The sequence below is a fragment of the Anticarsia gemmatalis genome, chromosome 18 (genome assembly GCF_050436995.1).
Source record: "Anticarsia gemmatalis isolate Benzon Research Colony breed Stoneville strain chromosome 18, ilAntGemm2 primary, whole genome shotgun sequence".
Taxonomy (NCBI): domain Eukaryota; kingdom Metazoa; phylum Arthropoda; class Insecta; order Lepidoptera; family Erebidae; genus Anticarsia; species Anticarsia gemmatalis.
Window position 1 is genome coordinate 5,933,315 of NC_134762.1, and position 22,320 is coordinate 5,955,634.

At 34.3% G+C, this 22,320-nt stretch overlaps 4 protein-coding genes across 6 annotated transcripts in view; 3 read left to right on the forward strand and 1 right to left on the reverse strand.

The window, feature by feature from the left end:
• The first annotated feature begins 138 nt into the window (after window positions 1–138).
• On the forward strand, window positions 139–1,925 carry LOC142980623 (uncharacterized). The gene is made up of 5 exons (XM_076126111.1): window positions 139–314; window positions 406–485; window positions 884–1,052; window positions 1,238–1,331; window positions 1,517–1,925. The coding sequence occupies exons 2-5, from the start codon at window positions 421–423 to the stop codon at window positions 1,852–1,854; spliced, it is 666 nt and encodes a 221-aa protein (XP_075982226.1). The 5' UTR covers window positions 139–314; window positions 406–420; the 3' UTR covers window positions 1,855–1,925.
• A 12,323-nt stretch (window positions 1,926–14,248) lies between these two features.
• LOC142980567 (salivary endonuclease-like) lies at window positions 14,249–15,627 on the forward strand. The gene has a single exon (XM_076126018.1). It carries the CDS (start codon window positions 14,402–14,404, stop codon window positions 15,605–15,607), a length of 1,206 nt encoding a protein of 401 aa, XP_075982133.1. The 5' UTR covers window positions 14,249–14,401; the 3' UTR covers window positions 15,608–15,627.
• A 1,372-nt stretch (window positions 15,628–16,999) lies between these two features.
• On the forward strand, window positions 17,000–19,972 carry LOC142980431 (uncharacterized). 2 transcript variants are annotated; one of them, XR_012959883.1, is made up of 3 exons: window positions 17,000–17,294; window positions 17,974–18,836; window positions 19,357–19,447. XR_012959883.1 is itself a non-coding variant. In XM_076125804.1 (3 exons), exons 1-3 carry the CDS (start codon window positions 17,280–17,282, stop codon window positions 19,525–19,527), a joined length of 876 nt encoding a protein of 291 aa, XP_075981919.1. In that variant the 5' UTR covers window positions 17,000–17,279; the 3' UTR covers window positions 19,528–19,972. The 2 variants fall into 2 exon arrangements, 1 of the variants encoding a protein (XP_075981919.1); XM_076125804.1 differs by having other exon boundaries at window positions 17,974–18,663; window positions 19,357–19,972.
• A 30-nt stretch (window positions 19,973–20,002) lies between these two features.
• The window catches only part of LOC142980430 (alpha-N-acetylgalactosaminidase), a 70,419-nt gene continuing 68,101 nt past the window's right edge, over window positions 20,003–22,320 (reverse strand). The window contains exon 10 of one of the 2 annotated variants that reach the window (XM_076125803.1): window positions 20,003–21,487. In XM_076125803.1, coding sequence (XP_075981918.1) covers window positions 21,378–21,487 — 110 coding nt within the window. In that variant the 3' untranslated portion in view covers window positions 20,003–21,377. The remainder of the gene's footprint in view (window positions 21,488–22,320) is intronic. The other variant, XM_076125802.1, reaches the window with a different exon arrangement.

The window sequence follows — 22,320 nt, forward strand, 5'->3', positions numbered from 1 at the left end:
AAAAATATTTTGAAGGTATTGTCAACTAATCAATAAAGGAAATAAAATTAAACCTATTTAGTATTAAAAGTAATATTGCTAATATTACATGAACATAAAAACCAATTTTACAAAAAAATAATAATGGCTGGCTATCAGTAGTAAAAATAGTCGAAAAAAAACATAAAACTTCAAAATGTTTTTATCTTCCCTCATTGAAGAAATATTCTTACAAATCAAATTTTTGGCATCAAAAGCCGTCCTAAATTATGTAGGGTGTCAGTTAGCTAAAGTAGTAATAATAAATCTAAAAAATATCAACATTATAAGTTAAGGTAAGTAAAATACACACTGTGTGTGACATTATCGTGACGGCACAGTAAAATAAAAAAATATTTTGACTAAAATTGTATTCTTGCTTTACAGAGCAACAATTTAAAAATGGATTTCTCAACAACTGCTAATAATGATTATCAATGGCCATTTGCGAAACCTATCGTTGGAAAGTGCGTACCTACGATCACTAAAAATATTACATTTTCTACTATTCATAGTTACTTTATCAGCTTGAGCCTGATAATAATGTCTTGGCAATCAATCGCTGCAAAATGATAAAACCGAGACTGTATTTGTTTATGTCGGCTATATGAACTGCCTTTTGCTGTTAGTTTTACAAATATTTGGGCTACTATGTAGCAGTCCGAAAATAAATAGGTGGTACTTAAGTACTTGCCAAGCGCAAATAAACCTTTGTTACAAGTTTTCCAGTCTTTAGTCTATAAACGGGGAATTACTTGATCTAGTTTCAAATTAATGGGAAGTATGGGATTTGTCTCATTAGGCATTTCGTAGGATAGGCCTTTTTTAATTCCTATAAATGCATCTTCCTCCATCCTTTCTCTAGGCCATGCGAGCCACCAAGTCCGAACCCAGCACCGAGCGTCCGGCCGGCTCCTGTAGCCCCATACTGCCATTGCGACGCTCACTCGTATTCACCACGAGTGGAGCAGTACAAACAGCTGCTAGAAAAAGAACAGAAGCTATGTCAAGATTACCAACAGCTGAAGAAACAGGTTCTTTGTCCTTCTTTTCAGTTTTCTTTTTTAGGATTATCAGGAGCAGTCCATAGTTTGATACCAATTAGCTATTTAGTGGCAATGACCTTTTTTCGCCTCTTTTTTGATTAGTAGCAATAAGTATTAAATACTTTTTGGATCTCTCTTATGCTGTGTAGCTCAAATCTTGTTTTATTTCGCAGATGATAGATGTAACAAACGATATTTTAGATCATCCATGTGATGATCTCGATAGCAAAATGATTACAATGTATCAAGCCACTTTCAAGAAGCGATGTAAGTTCAATCTTTTTCTATTCCGGAAAATAATCTGCTCTTGAATATTGAAGGAGACTTATTTTACTTACAAAAAATCAGACTCAGAAAAATAGACTTTCCAGAATTAGTTTGACAGATTCAGATCTTATTATATATTATAGCATACAAACTGTTACATTATTTAACCAAAATGCATTTTCCAGCGTTCCCAGTGGACGACTACAGAACAATAATAGCAGCATCGCAGTCCAGCGCACCGATACCGATGGAGAGCAATCGTCTCGGCATGTTACGTTGTTACAAAGACCCCACGCACTTCGCAGAAGGTCCACCGAAGGTCAGACCGACGATCCATCCTCCAGGAACGGTCCACACCGGCGTAGCTCCTAACACTATCCAGACCTGGTTCACGGAGTTCCCAGGACGGACAGAGTATATGGACACGTACAGTGCCTCTGCCAAAGCTTGCTGGAGGTCCATGCAAAGGTACAAGGAACCAATGCCCTCCACTCGCAGAAGGGCCGATGATACATGCGTTTAGTCACATATTAACATTTTTGTTTGGTTTATTCGTAACTGTTTGTAAACAATGAAATAAATAAGGGAAGATAGTTTGATGTTTTGTTTGCCACTAGGAGTTCGTGCTGGCAGGATTGAATAATATGTTTTGAGGCATTATTTCTCAGCATAGTCTACTTGGCTACGAATACCTAAGATAGTGTAAAATTTAAATAACTAGTATTTCCTACTCTCGTTTTAGGCTGAAACAATTTGACATTGACCTCTTAATTCAGACTAATTTGACTACGACATGCCAGCTGATTAAACTGTTGTGTGTTCGTTGAGATGACGATAGTTTAATAGCTCCATCGGAAGATGTTACATGAGTACATAAATGAAACTACTTAACATTGTCTTAACCATATTTAGATATCAATGATAAACGTGACGTTTAGGAAATCTATTAGTTTAAAAGCTGGATAAGTAGGTACCTGGTTCCTGAGATTATCTTCATCAATTATCAAACACAAACCTTTAACTTGATTTTTTTTAAAGCGTGACTGTTTCAAAGCTCGAAGACTGTAGCGTATTGATAACATAATCAGCTAATCACTAACTACTATAATAAGTACCTACGTGTATAAATTCTATGCTAAGTCCCTCATCAAAACATCCACATTAAAACAGCCAAGAAAAAAACAAAAAATACAATTTCGAACCGATACTACTATAGAAAACAGAATTGGTTTCCTATGGATTCTACGATACTCTTGCCATCTGTTTCATTCCTGTAGGAGAACAAATAAAACTTTATTCAACGCTTGAACACTGCGGCCAATGCCCATGATCAGCGTAATCAGGTCAAAATGTCATGACAAAAGGTGCGATCACATGAACTCCCGTTATCCATTTTGTATAGTTTATTGACAGTAGATACGGGCTACGTAACAGGCACGTCACAGATTTGAACAAAGGGAAACTCACGCGCAGTTATTTATGTTTACATTATATTATTGAGTAGTTACATAGTTCAAACACTGATCCTGTTGTTTAGGAAATGCTTATGTTGCTATATTAAAAGATCACATACCTGTATAATATAACTAGCTCCTGCCTGTGACTCTGCCCACGTTTACTATTGGAATATCAAGGCCAGAAAAGGGGACTATCTATGTTTTTATATATTATGACTAGCTGACCCGCGCAACTTCGCTTGCGTCACATAAGAGAGAATGGGTCAAAATTTTCCCCGTTTTTATAACACATTTTTCACTGGTACTCTGTACCTATTGGTAGTAGCGTGATGATATATAGCCTATAACCTTCCTCGATTAATGGACTATCTAACACTGAAAGAATTTTTCAAATCGGACCAGTAGTTCTTGAGATTAGCGCGTTCAAACAAACAAACTCTTCAGCTTTATAATATTAGTATAGATGTCCTGGTACGTTATTTAGTAACAAACATTTATCTAATCATCCAAACTTTCGGATTGCTAATATCTTAGTATAGATGTACTCTTGGGTCCAAATGAACTAAAAAAATATAGGTAAGTAAGTAGGTAGTAGGTGGGTAAGACCTTACCCCTCCCTCTCGTTTGGGAGGAGACCCTTGGCCTGCATTGGGACAGATATGGGTTAAAAAAAAAGTAGGAAGGTAGGTACATCCTATTTGTGTGATTTGTTATACAAATCTTTATACTTACCTAGTATTTATATTCGAAATTATATTTTATTCTTACCAATTTATATTTTTACTGCTAATCTCCATAAATGTAATACGATTAAATGATCATGGGGAAAACATGTGATACCTACTAATTTGATACTTTTTGCTATTACATTATACTATATCTATGTTTGCAAACTTAGCGATATCATCATATTTATTTTCAACTTAGTTAAACGTGATTATCATTAAACTAACGTACTACTTATATTACTATTTGCTTTAGGAAAAACGTCACATTAACAAACAACCTTTGGATTCACTTCACTTGAAAAACTTTACATTAAACATACTGACCAATTATGATGCTGATGGCATTATCGGATAGATCTCTGAATCCCATACTCGTACGATAATTCTACATTCGTGAATTCTCCTGAAAAAAATAACCCGCGCTCTTTTCCCGATTTATAATCTATGACCCTGCAAAAAGTAGTCCAAAGCCGCCGCTTTACGTGAAAGAACGACATACTAAACGATTTCATAAATAATATTTGCTGCCTTATTCACAAATATTTAGGCGCCCTACGAATTCGTTCCGAAACTAAAATATATTGTTTTAAACGTTATAATGCACGATAAGCCGTTGATAAATGCAGCCCAAACATTTCCGCATAACTTTGTTCGTTGTAGCAGAGATAATGTTTGTTTAACGTTTAAATTGTTATATTTAGGTTTGCCACAAAACAGGATGATTTTAGGATTATACGCGAATTTTGTAACGGGAAAGAGGAAACTTCAGTGTTTTGTAGCTAAACCTATTAAGGAAAAAGTTAGTTGGTTGAATAAAATATTATATTGAAATCCCCAAGTGTCCCCAACCCATACTTGACCAGCGTGGTGGACTAAAGAGGAGACACATGTCCAGCAGTGGGACATTTATAATGGGTAACATTTATTTATTTATATTGGACTTAATTAACTTTGAAATTACCCCTGTTTGCCGAAGCCAAATGAACGAAATGTTTTATGATGCAATAGTTTAATAACATTGTACTCTACTCTTTAGACCTACGCTTGTGATATCAACGTTTTCAAACACGTGCACCAGACTATATGCAATATTTCTTCATATTGATCACTCGTTCATTGATTATAAATGCGTGCGTGCTTTCAAACACTTTACATCACCATGTTGTTTTAAGATAATTTATATTTTTCGTTATTTTAAAAACAGACACTTAAAACCCGATTTTGCCTAGACGGTTCCGATTTTAGCCTAACGACGGAATGGCTATTTCGTTCCCGATTTTTATAAACAGTCTGCTTCAGATACAAGAATACATAATGCGAAAAGTGTGTTGACGTTACCTTCCTTAGTGTTAAATAGATATATATCAACTTCAAAGAACGGTTTGAAGAACCTATTTTTGTTAGTCTAATGGGTTGTCAAAAACTGAGCACCCATTATGATGATAGATCTAGACTCGATAATGATGGAAACACTGCTTCTTTCTGATCGTCCTGTTTTCTCAAGTACATATTTTGATAATTTAACTACAAAATTAACCCTGACGCTTAAACCTTTTTTATTACGTAATCTTTACAGTAATTAACAGTGAGATTTACGTATTCTTACGTAATGCTACGTTGCTAAAATGATATCAAAAAAACGCACCCAATTTTATCTAATAAAGTTTAATTATAATACAAACATCGCGTATAAACGTATACAAAATATCTTCAGTATTATTGTATAAGGAACCATTAGCTTATGTCTTACAGAATATACATGTATAGTAATATCACTATTATATTCTTGCTAAAGGCACAGATTAACTAATTAGAGGCAGCTCACACATGTTAAACGTTCAATTAAACTGTGGCGTGGAGGACACCAGAGAGCTATTGAGACTAATAGTTTATATTTAAAAACATTAGGAAAAAAACTCTCGAAACAATTCTATGGGGAAGGCCTATGTCCAGTAAAGGACGACCTTTGGCTATGGTGATGATTGCACTCTTATTGCCAAACGTGTCATAAACTTTATACAGGGAATGGTTTCTAAAGTGCACAGAATATTTGATATAAACTATGAAGATTAGCTAGGCTGTAACCTTGGCAACACTACTATTATACCGGGCCATTACAAACGTGCGAACTACGTCAAAATAATCATAGAAATGTAATAGTCAGATGAATTGACATGACGTTGTTCGCACGTTTGTAAAGGTCCAATTTATAGTTCGCGCTCACCACATTGGTCTACGTGAGTTGTTGTCAAAACAACAATAGTATTTTACATTACACTGGCTGTATTTTACCAATACTATATATTTGTTTATTAATACTAATTGTTCTACTAATACTATAAGTACGTTGTTATAATATAGCTGTATTTTCTATAGTCGTCTGACACTTCTCTTTGGGATGAGTCTTTCTGTTCACTCTGTGCTGGGACATTTTGATTGGCTTCTTTTGTTGGGATGATGAAACTGGATGCGTTATTGACTAGGAGGGATGCACACAGCATTAGTATCAGTACCTGAAACAAAACAAAAATTAATCAATACTTATGTTAATTAAGTACTATGGTCAAGTAGGATCTTACTTTTTTTCTTCCGACTTCGTTGGAAAATTTTAGTCATAGAATCGGTCATATTTTGGAAATTGATGAAAGAATTTAATCAAAGATTGTTAAGGTGATTATAGCATTTCTTGTACCAATTTTAGAAAAGGTGGTATGTAATTTGTAATACTTAGTTTCTATTTATTGATTCGTACTATTTTTATATTTTAGTTAGTTCTTCTCCTATCAGTTTTTGTCTGGTTTATCTTCTTTAAGGATAGTTAGATATTTATATATTTCGTTTATATATGGTGATTCAGAGCACTCACATTGAATTTAAGACCAGTGTGCAGCTTATTTAAATATTACATTGACAGATTTACATGCACCGTTAGACAAAACAGGTTTGACTAATTTATACTGTAGGTAGGTAATCCTGTATTTGTTTTTAATGCAACTCATTCTACGCAGAATCCATGGATATGGTTCTAGTCACGTGTGTATTTGGAATATGCCATGAATTAACATAGTAACTGGTTATATAGCATTATTCAAAATAACAAAATGCATTGGGTTCAGCTCACTCTGAAACTTCCTGAATAAGATTGTGTTTATTTAATATTAGTATTATTACAGGTCCCTTTGCTATTTCCTCAATACGGTAATTGAAATTACACAAACATAAAAGTTAGACGTTTCCCATAAGGGGTAAGATCAAAGATCACCACGTACTATCTACGATCCCTACAAAGTCTACAAACTTCCTTCGTTCTCCCTTCATTCAGATTCATACATCTTGTCATACCGTGACCGTGACCCTCAGTTACGAGTACTTACTACAATCCTTTTTGGATTTGGACAATATTGCCTGCTTACATGATCTGTTTATGTCCTTACAGTCTCTTCTTCTCCTTTATAATTATCTACTTTATCAAAGTAATTCTGGATTGGTAGTCTGTCATGTCTTAATAATAGTCCTCAAGTCTTGTCATTACCATACACGCAAAGATTTTCAACAGCAAATTGCATCAATTACTTTAAACGCATCTATTAGTTCGTAAGGTGTTTTATTATTATACTCGTCTACTTAAATATATAGGTAATAGTATAAAGAACAAAAAACCAAACAATTTTCACTCCTCGGCATAAATTGAAGAGGTTAAATAATGTGTTTTTAATACTCTTTCGTTTATTATGCGTATGATTAATTTTAATTGGATTTACGTATTTGATTGCGAAATTTAATGCAATGAATATGAACAACATGAAAAAGCTGTAAAACGTTTAGCTACGAATATTTATCTAGGTGTGGAGAAGCAACTTCTGATTATATTTTAGATACAGAAAGCATCCTAATAAACTCTCAAAATAAAAAAAAAAGATTATGATCACAAACGAATCCGACCCATCTCTTTTATTCACCACTCTTTTAATACGAGAGAAAATCCTTGCCCAGCATCGTGACAGTGATGGATAAAAAAATGTTATAAAGAACAAGAGCTATATTTATTAGGCCTATAGCGAGTATTACGGAGGAAAGTAATAGTCACAATGAGTAATGAGATATAATTGAGATGGCCACTAACTGGTCGTTGGCCTTGTTTAAAAAAATGTGTGGCTGGGGGCTAATTGACAGATAGTAGTATTTGTTACAATGATACGCTGTTTTCATGGGACTTTAGCGATAAGTAGGATAACTACATGATCATCTCATGTAACGATTGTTAACTTAATTATATGTGATACAAATTTATGTGTTATTCCGTGGGAATATTTTTGTTAGATCGTTGTAATTTTAGTGTACAGGTCGAGTGTTTTTGTAATTTTTTGATGGTAGATATGTCAAATTATTTATTTGTTTTTTTTTTCTATTAAAATCATGAAAGTATTACTTATAAGTAGGGTAAAGGTCTTGTTAGTATCCTTAACAAAATGGATTACCAAAAAATTAACAATATGTTTTGGTCATAATTCTCGTATTCGGCCGATTTGTAACCGCAATATAAACAATTAGGTACCAGGAATTAGGTTTACTATCTTTGACGTCTGTTTCTCGAAAATCGGGTTAAAGTCCAATAAATTAAATAATAATTTAGTCACAGTTTTACGAAATAATTTTATTGTTTACCTCTCAAAGTCCTTACTAATGCTGGTATGAATAATTTGTCACTAATGACTATTTAAACAATCCATCCTGTCTTCATAAAACTATTTCAAACGTTTCACTCAACTCGCGTTAATTAACGCTAATTTTGCATATTACTATGGTAATAAGAATACTTGTAATATTTATAGCATACCATGATGCACAATGCCCTTGAAGTCTGATGCAGGAAATTAATAAGAGTGTTTAACAACTTATTTATAGAACTATCGCGCAGTTGGTAAAACAAAAAGATAATTTTTGATGCTCGGGAGGAAAAAACTCAAATACTATACACAATATCGATTGTATAATAATACAACATATTGTTTTAAAATATAATATTTTCCTACTATTATTAACTGTGGGTAAGTCCAAAATAAAATTAGAAAAAATCTATACAAATATGCTGACTCACCGTTGTCCGTGTCATATTGTGTTAGCAAGTCTCCAAATAATTTATTACTACACATCCATAGCACAACACATGTGAATGTTTATGTTTATCAAGCCACAAAACAATAGGTTTGTTAATGTTCAACAGTACACGACTGTGACCAACGAGAGCTGATACGGGAATGAGCATCCTCTGCCCTATTTATGAATGACATTTCTTTTTAAATTCGACGATAGCAACGATATGAACCACTCTATGTATAAACTGTTTGGTTTTTAATTAGAACTCCCCGATTCTTGTTGCTATATAGTTGGGTTTCAGACGTGATAAGTATCGGAAAAAGACGTGTTATGCATGTATGTATGTATAAATATCGTTAACATACGTGTCTAACGTCCAAGTAGATCGTAAATACTTATCAACTAATGTTTAAACGTTTTCCTGTATCGTGATTTCAATTATTATGTAAATGTTCATATTAGATTTTACCTTAGAGTTTAAATAAGTTACTTGTTTTTATAATAAAGGGTCGTCGACATCGCAATCACACTGAAGTACGCGATCCAAGGTATAATTTTGACAAAATAATGTTTGAATGATCCGTCGGATAAATCAATCCTTAACAATCTTCCAAATAAAGTAATTGAGCAATAAAAATTATATTAAACATTTAAATAAGAAAATAAGTAAAATAGGCATCAAATATTTTTTTTTAACTGGTACAGGCCGAATTTAGGTCATTGCTACTTTCAGCCAATACCATTGGCACAATCACATGAACTGTCAAGAACTAGATAAATATCAATAGGATTTATCTTCGATAATATATCTACCGGTATTCGTGTTTTGACTCTCAATGCTATTTAAGAGAAAATCACGTAGATAAGCCGTACATAACCGTGAATATATTTCATCACAGAAACTAAAAACGTGTTGAATGTAGATTTAGATAAAGTTTGAAGTAATTTGGTACGTGCCCGCAATACTGTGATCATGTGTGAAGAACTTTAATAGGTGTAGTTAATCGGAGAATTGAAAGTTCTTGATTAAACGATTTTTAATGAGTTCATTAAGGTTACACGATATCCGCTGTGTACTGTAATTATTCAAGATTGTTTACAAAAATCTGATAAGTTAATAAGAAGAATAGGCACTAATCACGACCTTTGAATTGGCTACAAGCATTATCTATACAATTTACGAAACAAAGTATCCTGCTGTTTACCAGTCTCGCTGATAAACTCAAAAAATTTGTTCATTGTTTTCAGTGTTAGGTATTAAAATTTTGTGTTATTTATTGAAACATGACGATGACTGATGATGTCGAAATGTCATAGTTGTGTGATCATACAAATCCAAATCTATTGAATTCACTACTAATGAATGAAACAAACCCTAAGCGAATAATTTTGGCTGATCTGCGTCATTTTGGGAAACTGTCCTTATAAGGAAAAGCCTCAATTCCGAATCTAAATTTTTCCATAAGTACGTACCTATATAAGCACCAAAATTTCCATACATTTAACAGCTACATGTGAAATATTTGACAGACGTATTTAGAAGCACCATGTTATAAATTATCGTAGACGTCACATGCGTAACCAGTAAGTTATTGTTATCATTCACATGTATCATAATATCGGTACTGATGACAAACATACAGCACTCTTATAAACAGTGCACCTGTTTAACTATACTACATGTCAATATTTATCTCGTCTAATATTGTTTATCTGATTGTGAGACAGGCGGAGTGATTAAGAAGGGTCATAATGCTACAACGGCACTGCTAGGTCGTGAGTTCGTTTCTTTCGTTGTTATTTCATATTACTTCGTCTTCGTCCACCACCTGAATTTTCTAATGGGAATGCTTTATTATCCCGGGGTAAAAAGCCTATGTCTTTTCTCGGATATCAAAATATCTTCATACCAAATTTCATGCAAATTGGTTCAGTAGTTTAGGCGTGATTGAGTAACAGACAGACAGACAGACAGACTTTCGCATTTATAATATTAGTATGGATGGTTGAAATAGAATACGTTTGTCAAATTGTTTGTCAGTTCTGTTATACAAATATAAATTAGTATAAATACCAAGAATTTATCAGGAAATAATGTAGCATCATTGTGACGTATTGTTTACTTATGTAACAAAGGCGAACACTAACTGATCTAACGATGTGAATAGTTCAAATTGCACGCGCGTCACTTATCAACTACTTAGTCGTTAGTTCTGTGAGAATATTCACGAGAAGTTCTGAGAATATGTACTTTCTGGATCAATAGGTTATGTCTTATCACCGGTAGACGATATGGATATTTTCATTTTGTACTACATATCTATATAATAACACCCTGACCAATATTGGGCTGCAGGGTGGCCAATTTCATTAAACCAGCCAGTTCAGTTAATCAGTTTTCTGCTGTTGTCCCATTTCTGTAAGTAATGCGAATCTATTTGATCGAATATACAGTATTAATAAGCCATGAACGGCTCTCAGGTGTCTATTTCCACAAATTTGTGATTTCCACTGACTTCTGCACATATTTTTCTGCCTAACTACTTACATTCTTTATCTTTTTAACAACAATAATTAGCTAGGTTCTGAGAAAATTACTTAGATTAAAATTTTCTCGGTTCTGTGAATTAATGGCCATACGTACAGCGTTTGATCATAATTTATGTGATCCAAGAAATCTTTGTTTACTAACAAACCTTGTCTTCACATTAGCTCTATGGCTATATTATTATAAACAGCGTTAGACTTTTGTTATGCCGGCTCTAGGAAGTAGATATAATGATGTATTTATTGATATCTTCCTCTTTTATTAAATACCGATGGTATAGCGTTCTAAGATTTACATCCTGTTTTAGTCATAAGCAGTAATCCAGTCTGTCTGCGATGCTTTCACTAATGATTTGTCAACCCGATTAATATATTTAATTAGACAGTGTGATCGGTATGTAGGGCAAACGTTTAGTAAAAAATCTTCATTCTTAGCACATCTGCAGGCATTTATAAGATGTTCATACTTTAAATCGAGGGTACTTCTGCGGACACGCAAATTTGTGCGGCACATGATTTGTAGGGCCTAACAAATGACAAAAAGTTTGCATTTTTAATGAGATTGTGTTTAATATTGAGGATATCTCGTACACTTAAGGTTTACCGATGTCTAAATGACGTCACCAACAGTTTTTTATAACAATATTATTATGAGCCAATATATGAAGAAGTAGGGTGAAGGGAGGTAAGTGTCACCGGCAAACTGAAATTTGAGTCTTTATCGTGATAAGCACGCGTTACATGCATGCACACTTCAAGTGATGAATGATCTTAGAACCTTACTATTGGGGCACTCAGAGGTCAATAACTTAGCTCCGGTTTTTTGCTGAGCGTCAACAAACAGTAGAATTAAAGAGATACGGTTTTTATTTGTCAGTACATTATATTCATGTGTGATTTAGTAACTGCCAGTTAAAAATAATGATGTTTGAATGAAGTATGGAGGTACAGTAATTTCTTTATTCTGTACAGTCTTCAGTCGAGATTTTAGTTTACCTTTTTTTTAAACTACTCCCGCACTAAGACTTGCTTTTACAGGGGCTTTTACAAACATACAAACAATTATTTGTGGATCACACAATAATTGTTCCGTGTGGGTATCGAACCCAAGACCTTCCGACGCAATGGTAGCGGAGTAGCGACCACTGCGCCACGGAGGCAGTTTGCTGTTGATATAGTCTGAGAATAGAACTTGGGCTTCGTGATTTAATATAGCAGTTACTACGCCAACAACTTGACTTACTTATTTTGTTTCCTTCATCTAGGTAGGTACGTCAAATAGTCCCACATAACTCTGCACTTCACCCAGGGTGCAGGTGTATGCTTAATGGATTAGCCAGGTTAAAAAAAAAGGTACATCATATATTTCACGATGTGGATAAAATATGGAGAAGTATGAATCCGCACTGCAGTATACAAAATCATTCGATCGCAATTGGACCTAAATACATTTTAAGAAGGCGCTAACGGTACACATTATACGAAGTGCCTTATTCATGTAGCCATAGCCACAGTGCTTTAACTGCACGTTTGGCGCAGTGGTTTAAACGGTCACCTTGCCGCAACAACCGTAGCGCCGCGTGTGGTGGGTTCGAATCCTACCCGGGACAAATCTTTGTGTGATGAGCACGACTATTTGTTCTGAGCCTGGTTGTCAATTTATCTATATAAGTATATATTTAAAAGTATATAAGTATGTTTATCAGCTATTTGGTTACCATAGTACAAGCTCTGCTTAGTTTGGAATCAAATGACCGTGTGTGAGTTGTCCAATAATATTTATAATATAAAAAAATATTTAATATTTTACAGTTTTTGAACTTTCGACGAAAAGACGAGGAAAGTATAAAAAATATGTAATATTGAACTTATACCTATTGATATCAATATTAAGTATTATGCAACAAAATTACTCTACGCAGGATCCGATTTGAAGACACGTAATAGTTCCGATGAGTTAACCAGCTAAACAAGATTCTTTGTAATAATTATAAACTTATTATTTTTAGAACACACCATGACATGCATATTTTGGAACCGGCTACGTCCGATCAAAGTTTGATAATTTTGGAATTAATAAATTTTAGGACAGTTAAGTTAAATAGCCGGATCCACACTGAACAATCCAACTCACGCAACGATATTATTGGCGCTTGATGAAGACGGGCCTTGCGCGATTCAAAGAGCAAAGATGAAGCTACCTTATGATCCTGATCACGGGAGTGTGGGCATGCAATATTTAAATATTATTCTAACAAGCCTTTATAAAAAGTCTAAATATTCGTATATTTGCGAGCCCTAGTCTGGATCCGGATATTATCCTACTAATATTATAAATGCGAAAGTTTGTGAGAATGTATGTATACTATGTATGTATGTATGGATGTTTTTTACTCGTTCACGCAAATACTACTGAACCGATTACGATCAAATTTGGTATGTAGGTAGCTGAAGACCCAGAATAACACATAGGCCACTTTTTATCCCGGAGTTCCCGAAGGATCGGGATTAACACGGGAAGGGTTTCCACGTGGACGAAGTCGCGGGCGGCCTCTATAAAGGATATAAAACGATACCACATAGTTTTTTTGAAGAATTGTGTCTGGTTCCAGCATTCACGTATTTCGAGCATCGTTTTCGAAACAAACAATTCGCATTAAAGTTCGCTCAACGCGCCGTCTTCTCCTTACACCCGTTCTATTTGCCCTGAGTCTTAGAGTTTCTAAACTCGCCAAGTTACCGGTTTCTAAATAAATAATGTAAGGTAACCTAACCTAACCATGGAAGTTCTTGTTAATATAATTTATCCTTTACACTAATCATGGTGTAACAAAAAACTGTGTTGCCAAAATGTTTTTTGTATCGAATGACGCAAACCATCGATTCTTTTAAAAGGTTGAGTCCAAAACGATATATTAAAAACCTCTTTTTAAAATTAAATTTGTTTAATTGTATTTGCGTTTTGTTTATGCAATTCGTTGATTTTTAGGCCGGGTTTCCCCGAGCATAGACAAGTGCTAAAACTCCTAGTGTTCAGTTTATAAAAAGAATACTTTTTTTTCTCTATGTCATTCAATGTTGCTGTCATTCAATATCAATCAAAATCTCGAAGTGTTATTTTATGTTTTTATAACAGAAAAGTCTAAAAATATCATACACAGTTTAAATTTACGCATTTGTAACATAAAGTATTGTTTAAATACATAGTGTGAATATAATGAAGTCGTAATATTCTAGAGTTATGATTCGTCGTATAATCGTATTGATCCTATGTGCCTTGAACCTACATCCCAATCCGAAATGCAAGTTGAATTCACGTACAGACTTTAAAGAACCTTTACCTATCATACTATTTGATGGAAAACTCCTTGAGCCAACGGACGAGTTCGGTAACGTTGAACTAAATAGAGGAGATGTGTTAACTTTGAGTTGTGAAGGAGCAGGCGGCATACATCATCCTGCCACGCAACAGGAACTGTCTGTAGCTACTATTACTTGTGAGGGAGGAGAAACCTTCAGTAACGATGACTGGCTCACCACAAGAGCACAGTTTTCAGAATTCAAATGCCTATTCCCTCCAAACTACAGTAGCAAACGAACAAATAGAACCTGTTACAACAACAACACGATTATCGAAGTTGGGTACATAGTCCAAAACCAATTCTACCCAGTTTACGAGTCTTGTTTCAACGAAGGTGGCCTAAATGCTATTTACTCGACGTATACACAGAAACCATATAACGCGTTCTACCAGACTAGAGTCGATCGGCCGTTTTTCATTGCGAATGATAATTATAGGTATGTTCCAGTCGAAACGTTGTTTTCTCCTCGAGGTCAGAAGGCGGCGGTGGCTGAACTGGTGGGACATATGATTGATACTTACGTTACAAAGACAGAGTTTCTTTCACGGGGACATTTGGCTGCTAAAACTGATTTTGTGTTTGCTTTTGGAGAACGTGCGACCTTTCATTACGTGAACTGTGCTCCTCAATGGACAGGGTTTAATGGAGGGAATTGGAATACATTGGAAGTAGATCTGAGGAATCATGTTCATGCAGCCGGGTACAGCGTCATCGTCTACACTGGGACTTATGGAGTGTCGCAGCTTTTCAACCAGTTTGGACGACGAGTAGATCTTTATCTGTCCAATGATGAAAATAACAATCCAGTGATTCCAGTTCCACAATATTTCTATAAAGTTGTATATGATCCTGTGAGTAAATGTGGTATAGCGTACATAGGTATCAATAACCCTTATTTATCGGCCGCTGAAGCGCAAAGTATGTTTTTTTGCGAGAACTTATGGAAAAATAGAGCAAGTTTCCCATGGTTGTCGTGGCACCCAGATAATGCTCACGAAGGTTATGCTTTTTGCTGTTCTATTCCAGATTTTCGGGAAACTGTGCCGCATTTACCAGAATTTGAAGTCAATTGTGTTTTGTATTAGACATTTTTTTAACTCACTGTTAGGTATTATTGTCATGTGTAAGCTTTAAATAAAATTGTACACTTTTTGTTCAGTTTTTTACATACATACGTAGGTACCCTCCGTTTTCCCATCTTTTTACATCTTACGAATAATCTTCTCAGTATGTATATGTAAGTTTAATAATTTTAGTCTGCAGTCTTCTTCTTCTTATCGTATGGTTAGTGGTCAGCCTAGTGTCAAAGTTGTTCAAGCCGCCCGAAGGCCTTTGACATGGCTTAACGACTGTTATCTTAATTGATAACAACCGGGACCGACTTTTTACGTGCCCTCCGAAGCACGGAGACGCCCAGTTCAAATACCACTATGCGGTCACCCATCTATGGAATGACCGCGCCAACGGTTGCTTAACCCACAGATCGTTTACCGACCGGTGAGCACAACTGGCTATGGGCGCCTCAACTGCAGTATCTGTAGTAACCTCAGTCTGCAGTATCTGTGCAGGACTAAAGTCTATAAGCCAATACAGTCTAGTAGGGCCACTTGGGGCATATTGTGACGTGACCTTAATTATACAAACAAGTAGATCGGTAAACGCAATTCCTTATTGATTGTTTGTCTGATCTACTTATACCTACTACAGTTTAACTGCATACGAAGATTACAAGAACATCATCTGAACTTTATTTATTATAATATTGCGAATGAAACATTTGAATTCATGCTGTATGCGAAGAAATTTGCTATCTTCTTCCATGCTTGGGAGTCTGGGAAGTGAAAACAAAATAATAATAGGTATATGGTTTATTTCTCTCATAAAGGTAATACAATATCAGTCTGGTAAGACTTAAAATTACAGCTTAAAATATAGGTACCTTTGTGAAAGCTAGAGTCTGAACTAGGTTCAAGACCCGACAGATCTTGAGTTAAAAAGAAATAAGTGGTTTGTTTTATCAATATTATCTTGTCTTACAAATTCTTTACTAACTAGGTATAATTGTCAATGGGCAACGACCGAGTCGATACAAAGCACAGATAAGTACATACTACATAGGTATATCGTATAATTATCAGTTAAAGTGACCTCTGGGTCTTTACCTACTGCGACGTATGTTTGTAGGTAGTAACAGAAATGATAAGTGTTCCTTTATTTCTCATATACATTATATTTTAATATCCTTTAAGCTATTTAAGAGCCCTTAGTAATATGGCATACACTATTGTGGGATACTCTGTGGATCTTGAAGTCCCGGGTTCGAATCTTGGGTTGGTGTAGAAGTTGATGTTCCAGGACAAGTACAGAACTGAACATCAGTGAGATCGGGTAAAAGTCTAGGGTGCCATTAGTAGGGTGGAAAATAGGGCTCATTATATCTACGTAAGTATTTTGGTCTTAAAATTTTCGGCTTCTGATTAAAGGCTTACCCATCCCCTTCTCATCCCTATTTTTAACGACTTTCGGTATAATATTTTGTCTTTTATTTATTTTCTAGTAATTCTCATTACTAAATGAATTTATATCCTTCATTACGTCTAATAACTGCACATTATCGGGACACTTACGTAATTAATGATCTAATTAAAGGCATAACTTTCTTCATATACTTTAGTTTAAATATAGAAATATGCCAGTTAGTGATAGATCCTTGTGAGGAATAGTTCATGTTAAGTGCTATTTTGTGATACCTACATCATGCAGCTTTTAATGGTAAGTAGAACAAGTGTTTAAACAAGCTTAACTTAGAATTAAGTGGGTATATTATCATTTTCTCACTCAAATTAAATAAATAAATTCTGGCACTATAGATTTCTGACTAAAGACATCCTTTGCTGAATTTTATGGGTAGAAGACTAAGTATGAAGTACCCGTGGGTCAATTTTTTTGTTAAAGTCGAATTTGTCCTTGAAAATTATCAAAATATCTAGTGCAGTAGTAATATAAGGAACTTAAAATAGGTAATATATATTTTTTAAAGTAAACTCAGAGTAGGTACTTAGGTAAATGGAATTAGGTATTCGCGGTTTTCCTTTCCAATACTACTTCGATAATAACAAGTTTGTTTTTCACACTTAATTGCCGTCCTACTTTTTATTATAATTCTACACATTCGTTATAATATTGGGTACAAAGATCAAAAGGGTTACACTCACTAGTAATTTATTTTAGTGTTAGTAGGTATCGAGTACAAACGCATTTGACTTACACGAGTAAAAATGAAGCACCACAACGTTAAAATTGCATTTTCATTAGCTAAAGTCATTACCGATTTCAAAGACGTCTGCTCCAAATCTAAGATGTATTTTTCTGAATCATGACAGCTCTGCTCCTTTGGCAGGACATTAGAAATAAATTATCACAATCACTATTAATAGACATTTTTTTTCAGATTCTTATGTCTGTGGCGATGGTAACGATAATTGAAGCAATAGCGTTACCAAAAATGCCTAAACCAAAGGTCGATTTGACTATACCTCAAAGCGGAGCCCAAGAAGTGAAAAATCTAAAACTACCAGAAGAAAGACGCAAAAACTCGTTATTTCCGAAATCTTTAAAGAAGTTTGTAGTGACTCCAGAACCACAATTTGTTAATCCGAATATTCGAGCAACTAAAAAACCCTTGATGAAAAAATTAGAATTCAAAAAACCACTCAGTATCAAAAATACTGAAATAGATTCTGCATCAGAAGAAATCGATGTTAAAGATAATATTTCTTATGGTATTAATGAAGTAAATACCAAAGATATTAGTAAACAAGAAAGCGTAGAAGCTATAAAAGAAGACTCTGTAGAAAGTAAAGAGACAATCGACAGACCAAATGAAAAAACTCAGAAAGCAGACCATGCAAAATTTGGAGCAAATAATATCAAAGAAGATTTTGCAACTAAACCTGTTGAAGACTTTAAATTAGATGACGACAAAGTAGATAATAATAAGCATAGTGAAATTGATGAACAAATGACTGATAGAAATGAATTTATATTTTTAGATTCTTTAACACAGAAAGATCAAAACATTGCTGATGATTTCGAAGAATATACTACGACTGAATATATATTGGAGCCTGAATTGCCTCGAGTAAATGTTTATTAATATAACAATGTTTATCAATTTTACTTACAAGGAAGTCACGTACTGGCAGAATTTCAACACTTATTTCCTTTTACCGCCATATTTTATGAACGATTCATATATTAGTTATTAAAAACATAAATTAAAATTTGGTTTACTATATTTTTCTTTTACAAAAGGTTGGTTTAAAACATATTCAAGCGCTGCCTTCGATCGCAACAATATAATGTCAAAGTCAAGAGTTATTCTTCCATTGCAAGAACAAAAGATTTTTAATGATCTGATTTAGCTTTTTCTAGACTGACAGGTTAAAGTTAAGGTTTGCTCTAATTTCTAACCCCTAAATAAAAACGAAATAATTTGGCATTATTGATCAGTGTACGAATCAAGAACGCTAAAAGCACGGTCTAAGTAAAGAAACAGCAGTTCAATGCGTGATTTTTTATTTAGAACACTATGCACGCATTAGACTAATGTTCGAATTATTATCTTGCAAAATTTGTACCGTAGACCCTGGTTTATTCAGGGTCTACGGTACAAGTTGACGATTATTTACTTTAGATGTGACTATATGTACACAGAATAACAAAAAGTATGCCTTGTCACATAACTCTTTATGCATAATAGTCTGTAAGAAAATCAAGGAAAAAAACAATAAATTGCAAATAATCCAGCTTATATTAACAATTTTGTTTGCAGGAGCGACAATATAATCGTGGAGGAGAACCTAGGCACGACATTGTCTACGCACAAGTTTACCTGGGCCAGTTACATGAACAACAGACTAGATGGCAATATGTACAAAAACATACACTCATGAATTTATACGACGCCGCGACGCCTCGATACAGACGGGTCAATGATATGTGACCCGTGACAAAGTCCTTCTGATTTATTTATATGTTGATTTTAATGTATGTGAGGTCTTTGTGTATTTTGACGGGAATGTTATATCAATGAAGGCAAGTGTTGTGAAATATAATGATTGGATTGTATTATCTACATTAAGAAAGAATCTTATTGTGTCTAGTAAAAACGTATGAACAAAATTGTATAAAAAATCGTTTACTTTAAATACTTATTTTATGCAACGCGTATCCGATGTATTTAATTAGCTTGGCAATTTCATCAGTCAATTTTAAAAAGCTTGTTTTGGAACACTAAAATATAAGATTGTGCCTGTCGACATTACAAGCATATGCAAAGTGCTTTCAAATCACTGAATACTTCTAAGATACTTATTTTTTAGGAACAGGGAAGGTAACTCATTGAAGATAGATACTACTGTTAATGCTATGATAGGTGGATAAAGTGTATCTGCGTGTAAATAAATAAAAATCCAAAATACAAGTATAATTATTTATTGACGTTCACTACGAAAAAACTTACATTATAGGCACCTAAAATGTACATCCTTATACTAGGTACAACGTAATGGCAAAATATCAATTCTCCACGTGCTTTGTTACACAACTCAATGATCACACTAGCGAGAACGAGAACATAAATAAAATGTAACCTAAGGCAAGACTGACAGACATACCGGTTGGTAACTATCTTTCACAATCAACATTTTATGTACATACATAAAAAGGTGCGTTTTTGGAGATGCGGTATCGCGTAAACGAAAAAAACATGCGTGAAAAACGCATACAGACACGGAATTTTCAGTGAGAAAATGCCTCAACAAAACGACTTAAGTACTTCAATGATACATAATGCTTATTTCAAGCAGCCAGATGTACCATTTCTGAATAAGTACCGGTAAGTCAATTCAATGAATATTGACAGTATTTTTCTTACATTTTCAACAGATTCTTTTTTACTATTTCAAAATAAATTATTTCTATTTTTTTCTGTTAAGTTATTTCACAGTTATCCGTCACTTATGAATACGGCCGGGCTCTCTGTATTATGAAACAATTCAGTCGTTAAACACAATTCCGTATCTCCAAAAACGCGGTCGTACACAACAGATTAGCGGTCGTTTACACGCTACGATTAATCTCTGTTCTTCACTGTGCCAAATATACAACAATAAAACGTAACTAACTGGTTTATAACAAAGTATTAGTGCTAAAGTTCGACACTAGTCGACTATCACATTCACACGGAACAACATTACCCGACCACAAGAAATCAGTCGTCTGTAACTTTAAAAGGTAACTAGGCACAGACACTTTCGTAATGCTCAGCTTTATACTACTCCAGGGAATTATTTGTAGGGAGTCAAAATTTAAAAGCAAATTTGGTTTCAATGTTCTGCGAAAAGATGCAGCTGATTTGGATTGGAACGTCTCTCGTTTCTTCGTTTTACAAAATCTGAGAAGGATCTGTTCAAGCCGTTAGAAATGTAATTAATGGCCGAATTCCTTCAATTTTTAGGATTTTTTGTCGGTATGAAATAGTTCAAAAGACAAGTGATGCTCAATAGTTGCTTGAAGGAAGGACGTTTCAGCATTCAGCTGAAATAATGTCAAACAATTTGGACCTCGAACTGTCGCTATAAGAAGATCCAGTAATCGATCTTGAACAGCCTGGAGCAGTGAGCATTGAGCAGTTCTTGTGGTCGATCTACTTACAAAATATCATACAAATCAAGCAACCACACCGTAGCGTGCAAACGACAAAAGTCACATAGAACAGTTAAAAATCAATGTATTGTACTTGTAGATCGCAACGAGTCTGACTTAAGTCGGTGGTTTGTCCAACAGATGGCGTTACTTGTTGTTGAGTCTGAACACGTCGTTGAGAGGTGTGTACGGCGTCCGCGTGGGGATTGCGTTGAATGCGTACGAATGTTGCGCGTCAGCTCTGAGTATTACAACACCTGTATAATGGAAAAACAACATTAGTATTTTTCTTTCTATATACAGTCACGGAAAACACAGCTTTATGGTATGCAAAATAATACCTTAACACAATAATGTTAAAGTCTATTTCTGCATTTCACAAATCTTTAAAGATTTCAAATAGGAAATGTAAGCTTTGTTTTCCGCGACAGTTTGTGCAAGAGGACCCCTAGTTTGATTTGTTATTGGTAGAATTTGGAAAATTAGAATCTGGGTTAACACACTTATTGTATGTTAGCAAGAGCAAGAACAAGTATTATAAAGAATAGGACAATAAAAAAGTCAGTAAATAGAGAACAATAAAAGGCTTTAGTAAGTTCCAAAGACATAAAATATTACAAGGCAATTATTGGGAGAACACAAAGGAAATTTAATATCTCTTCGATAATTTCTTTACAATGTAATAATAAAGATTAGTAATATAAAGGAAATATGTTGAATTAGTTAACATGCTATGATACAAAAGCGTTTTAGTGATAAGCAGTGTTAATGATTACTATCGCCAATTAACTAATGATTAACAATAAATGTTTACAAGCTCAAGTTAATTAATCTTTATAAAGACAATTATTATTTATTGAGTACAGCCAAATTTTTAAAAATATATAAAGTTTACCATGTTCGAAAACACTTATTATTTTGAGTTTTGAGGTAATTATAATGTGAACCATATTCCACGTCGCATTAACTTACCTTTTTACCAAGAAAAAATGCTGGAATGGGTGATAAGAACATATTCTAATCAAAATATTAAATGTATTTGACAGATTCATAGCATCGAAAACTTACGGCTATGATTATTATTTTACAA

Bases quoted from the DNA above. Each gene is read 5' to 3' on its own strand.
- LOC142980567 (XM_076126018.1), top strand. From the start codon at position 14,402: ATGATTCGTCGTATAATCGTATTGATCCTATGTGCCTTGAACCTACAT.
- LOC142980431 (XM_076125804.1), top strand. The intron at 18,664-19,356 runs GTAAATGTTTAT...TTTTGTTTGCAG, and splicing joins TGGAGCCTGAATTGCCTCGA to GAGCGACAATATAATCGTGG.
- LOC142980623 (XM_076126111.1), top strand. From the start codon at position 421: ATGGATTTCTCAACAACTGCTAATAATGATTATCAATGGCCATTTGCG. The intron at 486-883 runs GTGCGTACCTAC...TCCTTTCTCTAG, and splicing joins GCGAAACCTATCGTTGGAAA to GCCATGCGAGCCACCAAGTC. The intron at 1,332-1,516 runs GTAAGTTCAATC...TGCATTTTCCAG, and splicing joins AGCCACTTTCAAGAAGCGAT to CGTTCCCAGTGGACGACTAC.